The sequence below is a fragment of the Macrobrachium nipponense genome, chromosome 13 (assembly GCF_015104395.2).
Source record: "Macrobrachium nipponense isolate FS-2020 chromosome 13, ASM1510439v2, whole genome shotgun sequence".
Classification (NCBI taxonomy): domain Eukaryota; kingdom Metazoa; phylum Arthropoda; class Malacostraca; order Decapoda; family Palaemonidae; genus Macrobrachium; species Macrobrachium nipponense.
In genome coordinates this window covers 809,929-826,972 of record NC_087206.1, presented here as the reverse complement: position 1 = coordinate 826,972, position 17,044 = coordinate 809,929, and the positions used below count along the sequence as shown (strand labels likewise).

The 17,044-nt window shown below is 34.4% G+C and overlaps 1 protein-coding gene across 1 annotated transcript; it reads left to right on the top strand.

Moving 5' to 3' along the window:
- The first annotated feature begins 3,255 nt into the window (after positions 1 to 3,255).
- On the top strand, positions 3,256 to 14,167 carry LOC135225548 (uncharacterized). The gene is made up of 6 exons (XM_064264818.1): positions 3,256 to 3,374; positions 5,574 to 5,778; positions 8,713 to 8,825; positions 12,811 to 12,986; positions 13,608 to 13,709; positions 14,108 to 14,167. The coding sequence occupies exons 1-6, from the start codon at positions 3,332 to 3,334 to the stop codon at positions 14,165 to 14,167; spliced, it is 699 nt and encodes a 232-aa protein (XP_064120888.1). The 5' UTR covers positions 3,256 to 3,331.
- Positions 14,168 to 17,044: the final 2,877 nt, after the last annotated feature.

Sequence of the window (17,044 nt, the reverse complement as noted above, 5' to 3'; positions counted from 1 at the left end):
TAAGCCGCGTCTTTTTTTATGACGTATCTGATTCATAATTCCATTGAGGAAATTCGTAACCGTCATAATATCCAGTTCTCAGAAGTCATTCATAATTTGCCATATACTACTTTTTTTTTCCTGTGGTGGGGGTACGGCTGGGCAGGGGTGAGGGAGGGGAGGGTTTTGGGGGGGGGGGCCAAATGGTGCTACCAACTATGGCGGTCCTCCTTGGCGCCTACTTGAATATGCCTTTTGTTTAGTTTTGTATTTGTTATAGTATTTGATGCATATATTCGCGATTAGGAAATAGTTACATAAAATTCTAAAATGAAATTGATATTACATATTCATATATATTATACATTTTTCGACACGCGATTGTAAGTTCTCTTATAAGGATACCTAACATCATTTCCCTGGAGAAGTGAATATGGAAATATTAGGTATAGTCGAATCATTCGCCCCAAAAGATCAAGATGGTTATAGCCCTCTTTGGATATCACCTATTCGATAGACTCCACATCGAAGAAATTTAAAAAAAAAAAAAAAAAATCTGGCCTGTGAAGTTTTATTCCAAAACTACGTGAGAGTGTCACACTGACTCTTATTATATATCACAAATTCCAATAAAGTTCTCTCTGATAAAGGGAAAATTTCTCTAAAATTCTTCCGTGGTTAGTACCTAATCTATTGACTTCCCTTTTTTGTCTTTCAAATTGCCACTGCCGTCGGCATTTCCATAAAAGAAAGTAAAACTCCACTCAACTTACCAAGCCACTAAAAAAAAAAAAATCCAGACCTTGTGCATGCGCCAACAATCAACTCTGACATATCATACATTCATGATCTTCATATCATTTCTAAAGTGGTTCGTTCCGCTGTAAACGTCTTCAAAAGCGGGGGAAAAGGCTTGGGACGGTCAAACGGAATCATTTCAATATTAATATAATATTCAACTGGTCGTCCTCCGCTTCGTTGTAGGACACGATACTTGACTCGTCATATTTCATTCACGAGTTCTTCCATCTCGGATGTCCGCTCGTCATTTATTTTTTTATTTATTTATTTATTTTTTTTTGTAAACCTTCCCCCTTGCCGCAACCTAAACCCCCACCCCCCCCTTGTAGCAGTTTAATCGTTCGGAGAGAGAGATATAGAGAAATATATTAGAAATATCTACTGGTTTGGCAATGTTGGTTTGGATTTATAAGCGTGGCTTATGGGAAGACTGGGATTATATTGTATAAAAACATAGATGTTTATATATATATAACTCACACATATATACATACATACATACACACACACACACACACACACACACATATATATATATATATAATATACTTATATATATGATTAATAATCTTAATAATCACCTGAAACAAGGTAATAAAATATCCTCATTTTTGGTACATATATATAGCATATATATGATATATATATATATATATATATATATATATATATATATATATATATATATATATATATAAATTGCCTTCTGTGTGGAATACGTCCACTGCGGTTATTGCAGGCGAATATATCACTGCCCAGCTTTTTTTTGTTTAAATGAACGTCTAGTTTTTTTTCATTTTAATTTTTTTTTTTTGGCCAAACGTCTAATGCTTTTTATTTTTTCCCAACCAACCGCGAATTCTCTCTTTGCAGATAGAACTAGTTTTGCTAAATCTTGATTGATCTGACGTTTGAAATATAGCTTTGCAGGTGATGCATCGAATCTGCCGTGAGTCACTTTCTCTTCTAATCTACGTAGATACATTTTACGCCTCTGCTGATGTTTTTAGGCGATTTTTTTTTTCTCTCTCTTTCTTCTCTTGCAATTTCCCTTCGAACGCTATGTAATCACCATCATTCATGGAGGACGTCCCTTTCTTCTCTCTTTCCCTCCCTCATTGCCATTTCATTAGGTATTGATTCCTTTTGCTTCCATTTCGTTCTTCCGCACAGCCCCCCGACCCCCAACCCCCCCAAAAAAAAAAAAAAAAAATAGGAGACGACAGGAAAAACGATGATGATGATAAACTGTGAATACCCAAAGGGTATTTTTGACACTTGACAGATCGCCTTGGCAAGTCTGGGGCATCTGGAAGTGTCAATGTCCTTTCGCGTTCTGAGAAGTCGTCTACTCAGCCGCCTTTGGTTTCGAAGTCGAAGACTGTGATGTATTATATGGAATTGATTCTGCAGGTCTGAACTACAGAGGAGTTCAATGTTTATCTAAGTAATGTTCTGGGAATTCGTCTAATCAGCCGCCTTTGGTTTCGAAGTCGAAGACTGTGATATATTATACGGAATTCTTTCTGCAGGTCTGAACTACAGATGAGTTTAATGTATATCTAAGTAATGGTCTAAGAAAATTCGTCTAAACAGCGGCCTTTTGTTCGAAGTCGAAGACTGTGATATATTATACGGAATTCTTTCTGCAGGTCTGAACTACAGATGAGTTTAATGTATATCTAAGTAATGATTGCCTGTAACTGATCGTAAATGCCACGCTTGGGAAAGTACATGAATTGTGGAATCTAACATTAATAAACTTCATGTTTGTTTTTTTTTTTGTAATTCTTAAATGCAGACGAGTTTAATATCCATCTAAGCAATGATTATCACATCGCTGGCCGACTGCAAATACCACGTTTAGAAAAGTTTATATCCAAAGAACACGAATTAAAATTCCAAAACTTACGAAATCGATGAGTAAGATAAATTATACGGATTCTTTCTGCATTCCTGAACTACAAATGAGTTTAATAGTTATCTAAGTTATGATTATCTCTAAGCGACTGTGAATGCCATATTTAGGAAAGTTACTTTGCAAATAACATGAATTCAAACTCAGAAAATGAAGGATTTAATAAATTATACGAATTTTTTTTATCTGTAAGTCTGAACTGAAAATGAGTTTAATGTTTATTTAAGTAATAGTTATCGCTACCCGACTATAACTACAATGCTTATGATATTCTACTTTGAGTGAACATAAACTACAAACATGAAAATAGCTGATTTATACAAAAAGGTAACATTAATCAAGCTGAATCCTGTATTCCAGAGCAATCAATTGTTTTCAAAAAGATTTCGTAAGTCTAATAAAACTGACGACACTATATGTTACCGAGGCAGATTCCAAAATCTATTATACAAATGGCATCTCACTGGTTAATACAAGTGGTATATACCAGTAATAGACCTGATTCTTGTAAACTTAATAAGGAAATGCTAGTTTTTTATCCTTTCTTTTGTAGCAAGTCGACTTCATTTCTAGAGAAGAAGAAGAAGAAGAAGAAGAAGAAGAAGATATTCTGCTGTTCAAACGGAATCCGCTATGGGTATACAGCCTTCGTTTCTGGCCTGCCTCTTCATACTGTGTAAGTACTCGGAAGTTATTTTCTTGTTACTGATGCAGTGTTATGATCTATTCAGGGCTCTTGAAATACAGGAAATTCTTGGATTTTAATATATAACTTCCCACCCTGGCATTGCGTTATGTTCTTAAGAATGCATGAATATATATATAAGTAACCTTGAGGTTAAAAATGACATTCTTTGTTTCGGATGTATATAATCATTATAAAATTACCCGAATACATTATGATTTATTAGTATGCACGTGGAATTTCTTGACACGATGAGGGCTTAGGATGTTGAATTGTCGTTTATGAGTAGAATTATTTACGTTAAATAATTATGGATTTGAAGGCAAGAAGTGGATTATTAAAGGAAATAGCTGAGTGACACAAACACTGCTGGTGTGGCGAAGTATTACAAACATAAATGAAATTATTAAGAGAGATAATTGAAGTAAATTGCTGATATTGGGTTATGTTCAAGATTAACCTAAATTCTGTCGATACACCTTCGTGTGCTTAGCAAAATAAAAATAATAAATAAATAAATACATAAAATAAAAACAAAAAATAGAAAATAAAAAATAAAATAAAAATGAAAAATAAATAAATGAAATAAATAAATAAATAAATAAATAAATAAATAAATAAATAAATAAATAAATAAATAAATAAATAAATGCGATAAAACACTCATAATAATATCAAACTTTTAATAACGAAGAAAGAAGAGAATGTACGTTATAAATAATGTTTTAGCAAAAATCAAATTTGCATAATCTTCATTTCTTTAGCAAATCTCTAGAGATATTTCCAGCCAAGTTTTACGACGGTATAAATCACCACCTTAATTTCTGAATAAGTTAGTAATAACAATAACAATGCTGATAAAGTAATTTGTGATAATATAATTTCAAAAGTTTTGCTCTCTGTTCCTCTCTTCATTGGAATAAGAAGAATTATGCTTCTTTCTGAAATGGACGTTCAATAAAAAAAAAAAAGTAATAAAAACGCGACGATTTTTCTTCGGCACAATCGAGTTTTCTGTACAGCGGCAATCGAAAATAGCTCTATCTTCCGGTGGTCTCGGTATAATGTTGTATGAGCCACGGCCCATGAAATTCTCAACCGGCCGTGGTGGCCTGTGTTGTCGCCTTGCCAGAAGCATTATCACGGCTAACGTTAACCTTGAATAAAGAAAAAACTACTATGGTTAGAGGGCTGCAATTTGGTACGTTTGATGGTTGGGGGGTGGATGATCAACGTACCAATTTGCAGCCCTCTAGCCTCAGTAGTTTTTAAGATCTGAGGGCGGGTAGAATATGTGCGGGTAGATAATGGTGCGGACGGATAGACAAAGCGTAAATTTACCTGGACGGGGTAATGTCCTTGGTGCTGTCAAAACCTGATGGCTCCTGAGAGAATAATAAAGTATTGCCATAACGAATGAAAGATATATAATATGACCTATATGAGAGGTGCCTAATGTATATATACACATTTATATATACAAACACATGCGACGTTAAGGCATCTTCCGTATAAGCAATTCCGATTAGCGCCTTTCGCCGAAATGAATACTTGAGTAGTTGGTGAGGGTAATTGTTATGTTGTAGTTCCTTCACTGGATATGACAGGAACGTCGCGTTTCGGGTAACTGGGAAACACACAGATAATGTATACGAACTGCCGAGTGGGAAATGACTTAACAATTAGTTTGAAGTTGCGGTACGTGACTTGGATTGGGGGATATATGATTAAATATGAAACTCTTTATGAGATAAGGGTTTTATAGTATCATAAAGAAAATGTTAAATCGGTCTTAGAATTTTGCTTTGAAAGAAGTGAAATTATTAACCAAGAAGAAAAAAGCTAAGTATATCTTAGTTTAACCAGACCACTGAGCTGATTAACAGCTCTCCTAGGGCTGGCCCGAAGGATTAGATATCTTTACGTGGCTAGGAGCCAATTTAGTTACCTAGCAACGGGACCTACAGCTTATTGTGGGATCCGAACCACATGATATCGAGAAATGAATTTCAAGTTGAAGAGATCATGCTGAATTCAATTGTTTCAATTTTGTATTATGTTTCTCTAAGCTGATATATACGCTTTCTTTAATACGTGACAACAAAAGCAATCTATAACAGTTATCCCGTGTTTTCGAAAAAAACACAACAGCGATGAAAAAATCTTAATGTTGAGCCAACTACCTTCCAGCTACGCTATCGGAAACGGGTTTCGGGACCCTGGTGCATAAGAAAGGGAACATCGTCACGCTTTCTCTAAGCCGGAAGGAAGAAGGCCAGAGCTCCCCTAGAGATGTGGTGGAGAGAGCGAGTGGATGTATCAAGCCCCCGACTATAGTAGACTGTCGAGACTTGGACATTCTACGCAATGCCGCTATGCAACGGCATCCTTCGAGGTAGGTTACTGGTATCATGCTGTTCTCTTAGATAAGTAGATATATGGCGAATGATAGAGAGAGAGAGAGAGAGAGAGGAGAGATGAGGAGAGACGAGAAGAGAGAAGAGAGGAATGCTTGTATCTCTTAGATAAGTAGAATGTATGACGAATGAGAGAGAGAGAGAGAGAGAGAGAGAGAGAGAATGCTTGTTCTCTTAGATGAGTAGATATATGGAGAGAGAGAGAGAGAGAGAGAGAGAGAGAGAGAGAGAGTAGAGAGAGAGAATGTTTGCTCTCTAGATAGTAAGAGATATGGAAGAGAGAGAGAGAGAGAGAGAGAGAGAGAGAGAGAGAGAGAGAGAATGTTTGCGTTCTGTCAGGTGTAAGAATGTTAAACGTGAATTTAAAAGCTGCGAAACCCTTCTGTTTTATCAATATACTTATTTTCTTATTAGATTTTTTTATATATGCTCATGCATTTCCTCAATACAGTTTCATTTCATTCACTTCCAGTTGATCGTAATATCTTCTAGTAAGAAAACATCGCTTCAGTTGCCTGTGTGAGTTTCATAATTTTACACGGAAGTGAATTATGTACATTACTCTTTCTTCACCGGATGACTATTTGTTAATTAGTGCAACGCTTGACGCTTTTGAAAAGTGTTATTAGCTAAGAGGGCTAATCATACAATCACGCACACTTGACGCAAACGATCGTTGAAGAATGCCATGTTATTATGAGCATTGGCCATTACGAGAGCCACTAAATACCAGATCATTACATGTGATTTGGTAAATTGGTGAATTGAGCTTACATTGAAGCTCATATTAGGTGATTTCTCTTCTCAGTCAGGATGGATTTGGAGTCGAAGGGTAAACAAATAATGGGGTTTTCTGCACAGCGTATAATGCTGTATGAAACTCTCGGCCAAGGCCCGGTGGTGGCCAATGTTATTGGCACCTATAGCGGTGCCAGCCGAACGATCACGACTAGATTTAACCTTAAATAAAATAAAAATTACTGATGCTAGAGGGCTGCAATTTGGTATGTTTGATGATTGGAGGGTGGACGATCAACATACCAATTTGCAGCCCTCTAGCCTAATAGCTGTTAAGATCTGAGGGTGGACCGCTAAACGCCAATGAGTTGTGCTAGCAGTGCACCACGTGAGCTGCACTGATGGCACCAACTCCTTACGAGGCAAATTTCTGATAATTTTCCATATTAAAATCCGTGAAATCATGACTTATACTGTTAACATTTCAAGTAATTTTTCGTGGGACTTTCAATTCAAGTGAAGAATAGTTGCCTTCGTAACTCTTATGCCTGATTTTGTGTAATTCAGGCTACTATTTCTTAGCATAGTTTATTTTATAGAATGCTTATATATTCTTGCTTAAGTGTATTAATGTAAGTATATTATTGCGTAAAGAGAGAGATAGAGAGAGAGTGAAAATATGCGTGTTACTTGGGTGTTTGTATGCGTGTCTGAGAGAGAGAGAGAGAGAGAGAGAGAGATGATAAACAACCATACATACACCCACTAGAATGATTTCTCATCATATTACACGCACACGCGCATGTATATCTACTTGTATACGTACGTGAAAATACGTAAAAAAAGAAAAGAAAATAAAGGGTCTTTTGCTATAAGAAATTAAAGTCAATTCTTTCGCCTCTTGGACTCGCTGGCAGTTCCTTGTGAATAATTTCCATCTAGTCAATACGAATTCCCCTCTGCTTGTGGCAACTCATTCGCTTGTCGCCCATCCGTCATCAATTATACCGATAAAGTTGTTAAACGTCGGAAAACAGCACGCGAAGTGTTCCCGTACTGTTTAGCAGCAGAGCGGTTACGGCACGTCTTTCTATTGAGAAACTGGCAACTCTCTTCATCATTGCCATCGGGCGCGAGACAAACTGGGGTTCGTTTATGCTTTTCCAATGCTATCTCCCTGTAATTATATTCTTGCGTTTTTATATAGCCTCGTGAATTAGGCTGAAGGACCTTCGCTTACGGCTTTTGATGAGTCAGTTAACGAAAGCACATATGAATGAATGAACGTTAGTTATGGCAAACTCACTGACATAGTACGTAGTGGACCTTGGGTAAGATAGTTCGTATCAAGGACTAGACTGTAGACCTTGGTTTGCATATATATATATATATATATATATATATATATATATATATATATATATATATACATACATACACACACACACTCACACACACACACACACACACACATATATATATATATATATATATATATATATATATATATATATATATATATATATATATATATCTATACACATAAGGGCCAGAACTGGAGCTCAAAGAAGAAATATCCCGAAGGAAGTAGTAGGGAAAGGCATCCTCATAGCATTTTCACGGCTAAAAATATATAAAATTTGCGAACATTAATACTCAATTCGATTTAATTTATATAAAAAATGTAATGGCAACAGCTCTCAATAAAATAAACACCCAAACGTCCTCTGTAAAATTGTTCATAGCGTAGTTTGGGTAGCTCGTTTGCCTCACTGTTTTTACTTATTTTTGTTAGTCTTTCTCTTTCTTTTGTATAGGTAAGTGTTTCTAAGATTTTAGTGAAGTCCTGTACTTGTAATTTGTTTGGCTTTGAAGGTGCTGTTGAATTTTAACTTTTATTTATTTTATTTTATTGAGAGCTGTTGCCATTACATTTTTAATATAAATGAAATCAAATTGAGTATTAATGCTCGCAAATTTTATATATTTTTAGCCTAGAAAATGCGACTAGTTTCAAACCTTCAAAAAATATATTACATCGACATGAAACCGACCTTCATCTAAACATCACACCAGATATTTATGTCTACCCCGCTCATAACTTTGTGAACCAAATTATATTGACGGTTTTATCATCTTTATTTTTTTTCGGCACTTTTTTTTGGCTCCCAAAGGGATGCTGAGCTGGAGAACGGGCGAAGAGAATCCCTGCTCGGCCTCGTGGGATTCATGCTGGAGAAAATGACCGGTCACCACTTCTATCTCGTCCACGACCGAGGGATCGATGGTGAGTCGATTTAGATATGGACGGGAATTTAATTTTTTTTTTTTTAATTCTCTCAAACAACCTTCGAATGAGTTTCTTTGTTGCTATAGATAAATTAGTGCAGCAGCTCTCCAGAGTTCATATTATTCCGTGATGTTTCTGTAGAGCTTTCTATTATTACTATTATTATTATTATTATTATTATTATTATTATTATTATTATTATTACTATTATTATTATTATTATTATTATTGCTAAGAGATTTACAATACCGTGGTCAAACTGCTGTATAGTTATATAACTGAATTTTGTTATTTGTAAGAGATTAAACCAAAGACTTTCGAATACTTTATTATTATTATTATTATTATTATTATTATTATTATTATTATTATTATTATTATTATTATTATTATTATTATTATTATTATTATTATTATTATTATCTCAGTGGTTTAGTTCTCTAGAGACGTTTAAAGTGTTTCTGACAGATTTCAATACAGATAATTAGGAATATTTCTTTAAAGATTTATTTTCTGTCCGTTCTGTGATATTGAGTTATCAATTTTATTTGATTTTTTTTTTAAATTAGCGCCTCAAAACACGCGTTCATTAAGTCTCATTTACTTTGAGCGTAAATATCATTCAGCATAATAGTACTTCCATTTTTTCCCTGCATTTTAAATTAGCGACTGAGTGCGAGGGACGAAGCCTGTCTGTTTTTTACCATTTTACCTTACTTTTTCGTTTTTCCCTGCGTTTTAAATTAGCGACTGATTACGCGTGACGATACCTATCTGTATATTTTACCATTTGATCTTACTTTTCCGTCTTTTCCCTGTATTTTAATTTAGCGACTGATTACGCGCGTGACGAAACCTATCTGTCCTTTCACTATTTGATCTTAATTTTTCGTTTTTCCCTGCATTTTAATTTAGCGACTGATTACGCGTGACTATGCCTTTCTGTATTTTACTATTTTATCTTATTTTTTTCGATTTTTCCTTGCATTTTAATTTAGCGACCATTTTTTTTTATAATTTTATGAATTTTTTTCCGTTTTTTTTCCTGCATTTTAATTTAGTAACCAACTGTTTTTTATTTCCATTTTACTGCGCGTGGAGAAATCCGTCTTTTTTAAAAACTTACTTTCTTGTCACAAATTGATATGATAACAGCGCTTGCGTTGACAGATCCACATCAAGAGAAGAAAATCGATTACTATATTACGGTTCGCCGTAATATAGTAAACCTTTATGTAGCAAATTTATGAATGGCGATCTGTTATTTAACATAACAGGTTCTGTCATGATACAAGCTCTACGTAACGTTATTAATAACAGTTATTTATTATTTGGTAGAGATTTCTTCGTTGAAAATGTAGTTAAAAATGTATATATTAATAACAGTTTTGGGGAGGCAATTTTTCTTGGAATCTAAGATACTTGGTAGAGATTTTTCGTTGAAGAAAAAACCAAAACTAATTATATAATTATGAATGGGATGTAGTTTTTTTTATAGTCAATGACTTTGATGATAACGAATTAGGAGTTTGCATTCGAGAATAAATACCTTTCGCGATTTATTTCTGTAATAACGGTACGGGATACAATTGAGTATTTTTTTTTCTTTTTTTCTTTTTACCAAATTTGGGTTTTTTTTTTCAGGACCTTGAGCCGATTTATGATTTTTATACTTTTATTCAAGCAATAAAGCCTTACGATTCGTGAACGACTAGATATCGTTAATTCACGAGTGTTAGCAAATCTTTCGTATTGTGTTTGCTATGGACTTGCAGATAATTGAATGTTTCTTTTTTTAAATTAATCAATGAATTTCGATGAATAACACGAGACAACTGAATGTTTATTTTTTAATCGATCAATGAATTTCGATGAATAACACGAGATAATTGAATGTTTATTTTAACCAGTCAATGAATAATACGAGATAATTGAATGTTTTTTAATTAATCAATGAATTCCGATGAATAACACTAGATAATTGAATATTTTTCAATTAATCAATGAATTTCGATGAATAAAACGAGATAATTGAATGTTTTTCAATTAATCAATGAATTCCGATGAATAAAACGAGATAACTGAATGTTTTTCAATTAATCAATGAATTCCGATGAATAACACGAGATAATTGAATGTTTATTTTAACCAGTAAATGAAAAATACTAGATAATTGAATGCTTGTTTTAATCAACGAATTTCGATGATTAACACGAGATAATTGAATTTTTATTTTAACCAGTTAATGAATAATACGAGATAATTGAATGTTTTTTTAATCAATCAATGAATTCCGATGTATAACACGAGATAATTGAATGTTTTTTTTAAATAAATCAATGAATTCCGATGAATAACACGAGATAATTAAATGTTTATTTTTTATCAATCAATGAATTTCAGTGAATAACACGATATAATTGAATGTTTCTTTTAACCAGTCAATGAATAATACGAGATAATTGAATGTTTGTTTTAATCAATGAATTTCGATGATTAACACGAGATGATTGAGTATTTATTTTTAAGCAATCAATGGATTTAGATAAATAAAACGGGGTAATTGAACGTTTTTTTAAAACCAATCAATGAATTTAGATGAATAGCACGAGATAATTGAATGTCTTTTTTCAATCAATTAATGGACTTCGATGAATAATACTACCATCTTTTATTTATCGAACGATAAAATGAAAACATGACAATATGGTTGCATTACGAGTACGTAGCCAATGACAAGATGTTATGTCAAATTTTGCTATAAACAGTTTCTGCACAATTATAAAACTGACCGAAGTCTTAAAAGTTAATGAATAATTTCAAGTAATTGCAAACTGAAAAGTCGTAAAAATGATGACAGTTGCCATCGACGTGGATCTGGTAATCTGGTATACAGACTCTCATCAGAGATAATTTTGCCTATTTTCATGAATAAATCCACGTAATGGACTCGGGTCATGAACCATCATGTATTGGCTTCTGTAGGGTATTTGCTTCAATTGGTTTTGCATCTTTCATCTGAATATTATGATGAGGAAAATCTCAAAATAACAGAATATATCGACCATAAGACGCTTTACTGTACCCAACTATTACCCATTACAAACGTTTTAAACCTTATCCATTCACTTTTCATCATTAAGTAATTCACTCTCCATTTACCTCTATCACGTCATCAAACTTTATTTTTACCTAAGATCGCTGATTCCTCTAAGAAATGCTATCTATTTTCTATTGTGACAAATTTCTTTTTACCTAAATATTTACCATCAAAATTCATTTTTACCCAAGATCGCTAATTCCTCTACTTAGAAGTATTTTCCATTTCATATTTTAACAAGTTTCTTTTCACTTGAATTTTTATCTCTATTCATTTATTGATTATTTTTCTTTCTTTTCTAATAACTAATCTCTTCTTTCTGTATTTCCTGTTACGTTCCGTTACTTGAATTCTAAGTCAGTGGTCCCATGGATAGGGTTGATGTTCTGATTAATAATAATAATAATAATAATAATAATAATAATAATAATAATAATAATAATAATAATAATAATAATAATAATAATAATAATAATACGTAGGTAGTAGACCTTTCGTCCAATAGTGTTCAATGTTACAGCTGCATTCAATTTATATAGTTTTCAGTTACTAGAAAGATAGAGGAAACCTTACCTAAACTGAATGAAGCTGATGTAGCTCTAACATTCAATAATAATAATAATAACTATAATAATAATAATGTCATCGAAATTTATTTTTCCCCGAGATCGCTAATTACTCTACTTATAATATTATCTATGGAAAAGTAAATCCACAATAGCATTGTCTGCTTGATTTCGTTATTTAAAATATGAAGCAGAAAGCTTTCGATGACCTGCACGATCCTCCGGATTTACTTTCCCATTTTATTGACTCATGTGGTTATGAGGTTTCTTTGAACATTATCTATTTTATGTTGTAAGAAATTCCTTTTTTCCTTAGACATTTCAGATCCGATTATAAGAAAGATGCAAGCTTATGGAGACGTAACCGTGTTCGAATATGACGCAGGCCTAATCGCCTTGCGACAAATGATTAGTGGGTTCTACCATACGGGAAACCTTAGGAATATACTCGTCATTTGCTCGTCGAAGGCAACGCTAGAGTTATTTCGCAAGGTAAGAACGATGACCACGTTCTCTGTGACTCCATATCAAAAAATAACATTCAAATGAGAGATATATATCCCCCAGACGATCAAATGAATTCTGGCCTGATTTTTCCGGAGTTGGCGGTAAATATCCGCCGCTGATATCGTTCTAGCCAATGGTTGCGCTGAGTATGAGAGCTCCACCAATCACGATTAGGGTCAGTGATGTCGGCTGAGGATATTTACCGCCACATGAAAAAAGGGGTTTAATAGCCACAATTACGATATGAAATAAAGCTAAGGGTGATATGTATTGTCAAATTAAAGGAAGTGAATAGTATCTAGTCATGAAAAATATTGTTATAAATGGAAAATGTACAACGTTAAAATTTTGTAGACGTAAATAGGGAAAGATGATAATTCAATCTAGCGATGATGATACCAGAACAATCATCGCACTTTGCTATTATTCATATACTCTGTACTTTCTTAGAAAGCTATGAACTTGCCTTGCAAACGATAACTAATATAACTGACTACACATACACATACATCTAAATTATGTAAACAGCTATACGCAGTATGGTACATACGTACGCAGACATTATATATTTTCAGAATAGTGATTCTTTATTTCTCTTTTTTTAAGATAACAGAAATGTACCTGCAGACGCCAACCGTCCATTGGTTTGTTATATTGCAAGACAACATTGCCACAGACATTGCCGGTGTCATTAAGGAAGGCACCCAGGTGAGAGAGAGAGAGAGAGAGAGAGAGAAATTTGTAGTTATCATTGTTGTTTTTCCTCTGTATATATGTATATATATATATATATATATATATATATATATATATATATATATATTACTTACATATATATTTGTATATATATATATATATATATATATATATATATATATATATATATAAACGAACAGATGGTATTATCTCTATCATTATTATTCTATAATGGTTCAATAAATTATACTACTTTCGGGTATATTTAATTTTAGCTCCAAATAATTTTCAGAAACATAATCTTTGTGGAAAGTGAGATCGGGAGGTTTTTAATTCTCGTTAAAAAAAATTATGTAGCAAAATTTTAAATAAATGACTAATGTAAAAATTATTTTTATATTTTTCTTCAGATAACCACGGCAGTTTTTGGGAAAAAGATCCAGGTACCAGTTTTCGGTTTCCTACGTTAATAAGGATGATAAAATCGTGTAAGTTATATTCTTTTTTTTTGTGTGGGGGTGTGTGTGGTGTGGTAAACCGGCCGGTTATATAGTATTTGCTGTCATTCTGAAGTTCAGTTTGCAAGAATGTAATAAATGCTTTGCAATCAGAATAGATTCCCAATAAGCAAAGTTAAAAGATAATTCACACGTAATCTACACCCACAACTACAAACCCCCCCCTCACACACATACATATATATATATATATATATATCATATATATATATATATATATATATATATATACGTATATATATATATATATATATATATATATATATATATATATATATACAGAAAACTTGTTAATGTCCTAAGGCGTTTTTTATACGTTTATACAAATATCTGTGTATGCAACGCTTATATACTATTCTACACAGAGTTCCGCACAATTACACCCGCCTATATTATTACCAGCTTCGCCGAGATCGGCTCCTGGAGGTGGAATCCACAGGGCGCCCCCGGCAGGAAGACCTCGTCCGTCTTGAGCCAGCCTCTGTACCGCCCGACGAAGGAAGTCTACAAGGACTTCGGAGGGCGCGTCATGAAGTCCGCCGTCATTGACAACTCCCCCTTTTTCAAGGTCAATGTCATGCCCGATGGCGCGGTGCTCCCCGACTCGGGCATCGATTTTAATGTGCTTAATACGTTGGGGGCACTTCTCAATTTTACGTGAGTTTTGAAAAAACGTTTTCTCTCTCTCTCTCTCTCTCTCTCTCTCTCTCAAGACTAGTTAAAGTATGAATTTGGCGGTAACTGGTCACTTCATTTTCATTTCTCTAGAGCTTTCTCCTTTAAATAATATATATATATATATATAGATATATATAATATATATATATATATATATATATATATATACTATATGTATATATATAATATACATATATGTATATATATATATATAGATATATATAATATATATAGCGTATATGAAATTTTATATATATACATATACATATATATATATATATAGATATATATATAATATATATATACATACACATACATACATACATACACACAGATATAAAAGCCTAGATGCCGCATCGGCCGCTAGCTGAATAGGCTGGCGCACGTCATCGGCCCGCCATCTTGGCGCGGTAATTCAAACAATGCAGCAGGCTGCAGTATATGACGTTTTTTTCGCCACTATTCGCTTAATATTGCACGGATTTTCTTGTCTGATGGCTCGTTACAAAAGCCTTACATAATTTTCTACAAGGATCTAATAAAATAAAGTTGTTCCTTATTGTTTGAAAGTTAACTTGCAATGACTTTGTTTTAGCAGGTAGGGGGAAGGGGGCTAGTTGTACACAAATGTTAATATTTACCCATAACTATTGCTGTAAACAATAATTTGAAATGCTGTGATAAGACAGCCTACGCAAAAAAATGGTTAAAACAATATTGTTTTAGGGCCATTAGGTCAATAGGGTAAATCGTGTATGTTGGACACAATAATTTGATGTTTTCTAGATTTCCTTTCACTGCATTATAGCTATGTAACTATTAGTGTTAATCTGGTCCTTGTAATAAGAACTAAATGGCCAAGCAAGGCACATAATGAGTTTTGTTGATGTTTTGATATAGCCTGCTAATTTCATATCAATGTATATTGATTATCATTACAATGTAGTATCATTAAACTGTTGGAAACAGCAATGAAAAAAAAAACTTGTTTAAACTGCTGGGAATATTATAAATAATGCACAGATGTACAATAAATGTTATATATACATTCAATGTAAGAACAAATATCATGAAAATAAATCACTGTGCAAAAACATTTTGAGAGTTGTTACTTCAAAGTATAGGCTTAATGACCCATAAGGCCACCACCAGAGCTTTTAAATATACATGCGTGACCAAACCAATGAACAGCTAGACTGGCCTTATGATTGTGGCCTAGGCTGAAAGGCTCGGTGGGGGCGGGTGTGTGTGTGTGTGTGTGTGTGTGGGGGGGGGGGGGGTACTATGACCGGGTATACAGGGTTGCTCGTCAGGATTGGCTCATTTTGGCAATTTTGGTCTAGAGATGGTGGTCTTCCTTCCTGGAAGGGTAGAAGTATAGAGATGGCCCAGGCCCTTATCCCAAATAAGGTATAATAATTTGGGTCCTTGACAACACAGGTCTAGAGATGAGCTATATTGAACTGTTAATGCTGCCATAATGATATATCCTAGTCTTGAGCAAATTAAAGGTAGTTTTGTGAAAAAATTTTGAAGTTCTATATAATTATTTCACCATATAAAATTAGGTCTAGAGATAGGTCACTTTTGCCACTAGACAAAGTCTCTTGATCCCCCCTAAATTTTCCAAAGCCAGGCCTAGAGGTCAGAATTCACTGAGGAGCATCCCGTTCAAAAGATTGGAAAGAAGAACCCCCCCCCCCCCCCCCCCCCCCCCCCACCCCCCCCCCCCCCCCCCCCCCCCCCCCCCCCCCCCCCCCCCCCCCCCCCCCCCCCCCCCCCCCCCCCCCCCCCCCCCCCCCCCCCCCCCCCCCCCCCCCCCCCCCCCCCCCCCCAGCCCCCCCCCCCCCCCCCCCCCCCCCCCCCCGGCTCAAAGGAGGAGCAGGCAGAGATGCAAAGGCTAGATAACACAGAAATCCTAGTTATGCTAGGGCCTACTGTAGTTTATTTTAGGCTCAACCCTACAGTTTTTTATGACTTAAACTTGTAGGCCTGTGCCCAAAAAATTATATTGGGGGATTTTTTTAACAGAGCACTTCGAGAAACAAAGATTTTACTTAAGTTGCACAGATTCCATAGCTGGTAGGCCTACTTTAGTAATCTGTCTTATCACAGCATTTCAAACAAATTATTGTTTTCAGCAATAGTTAT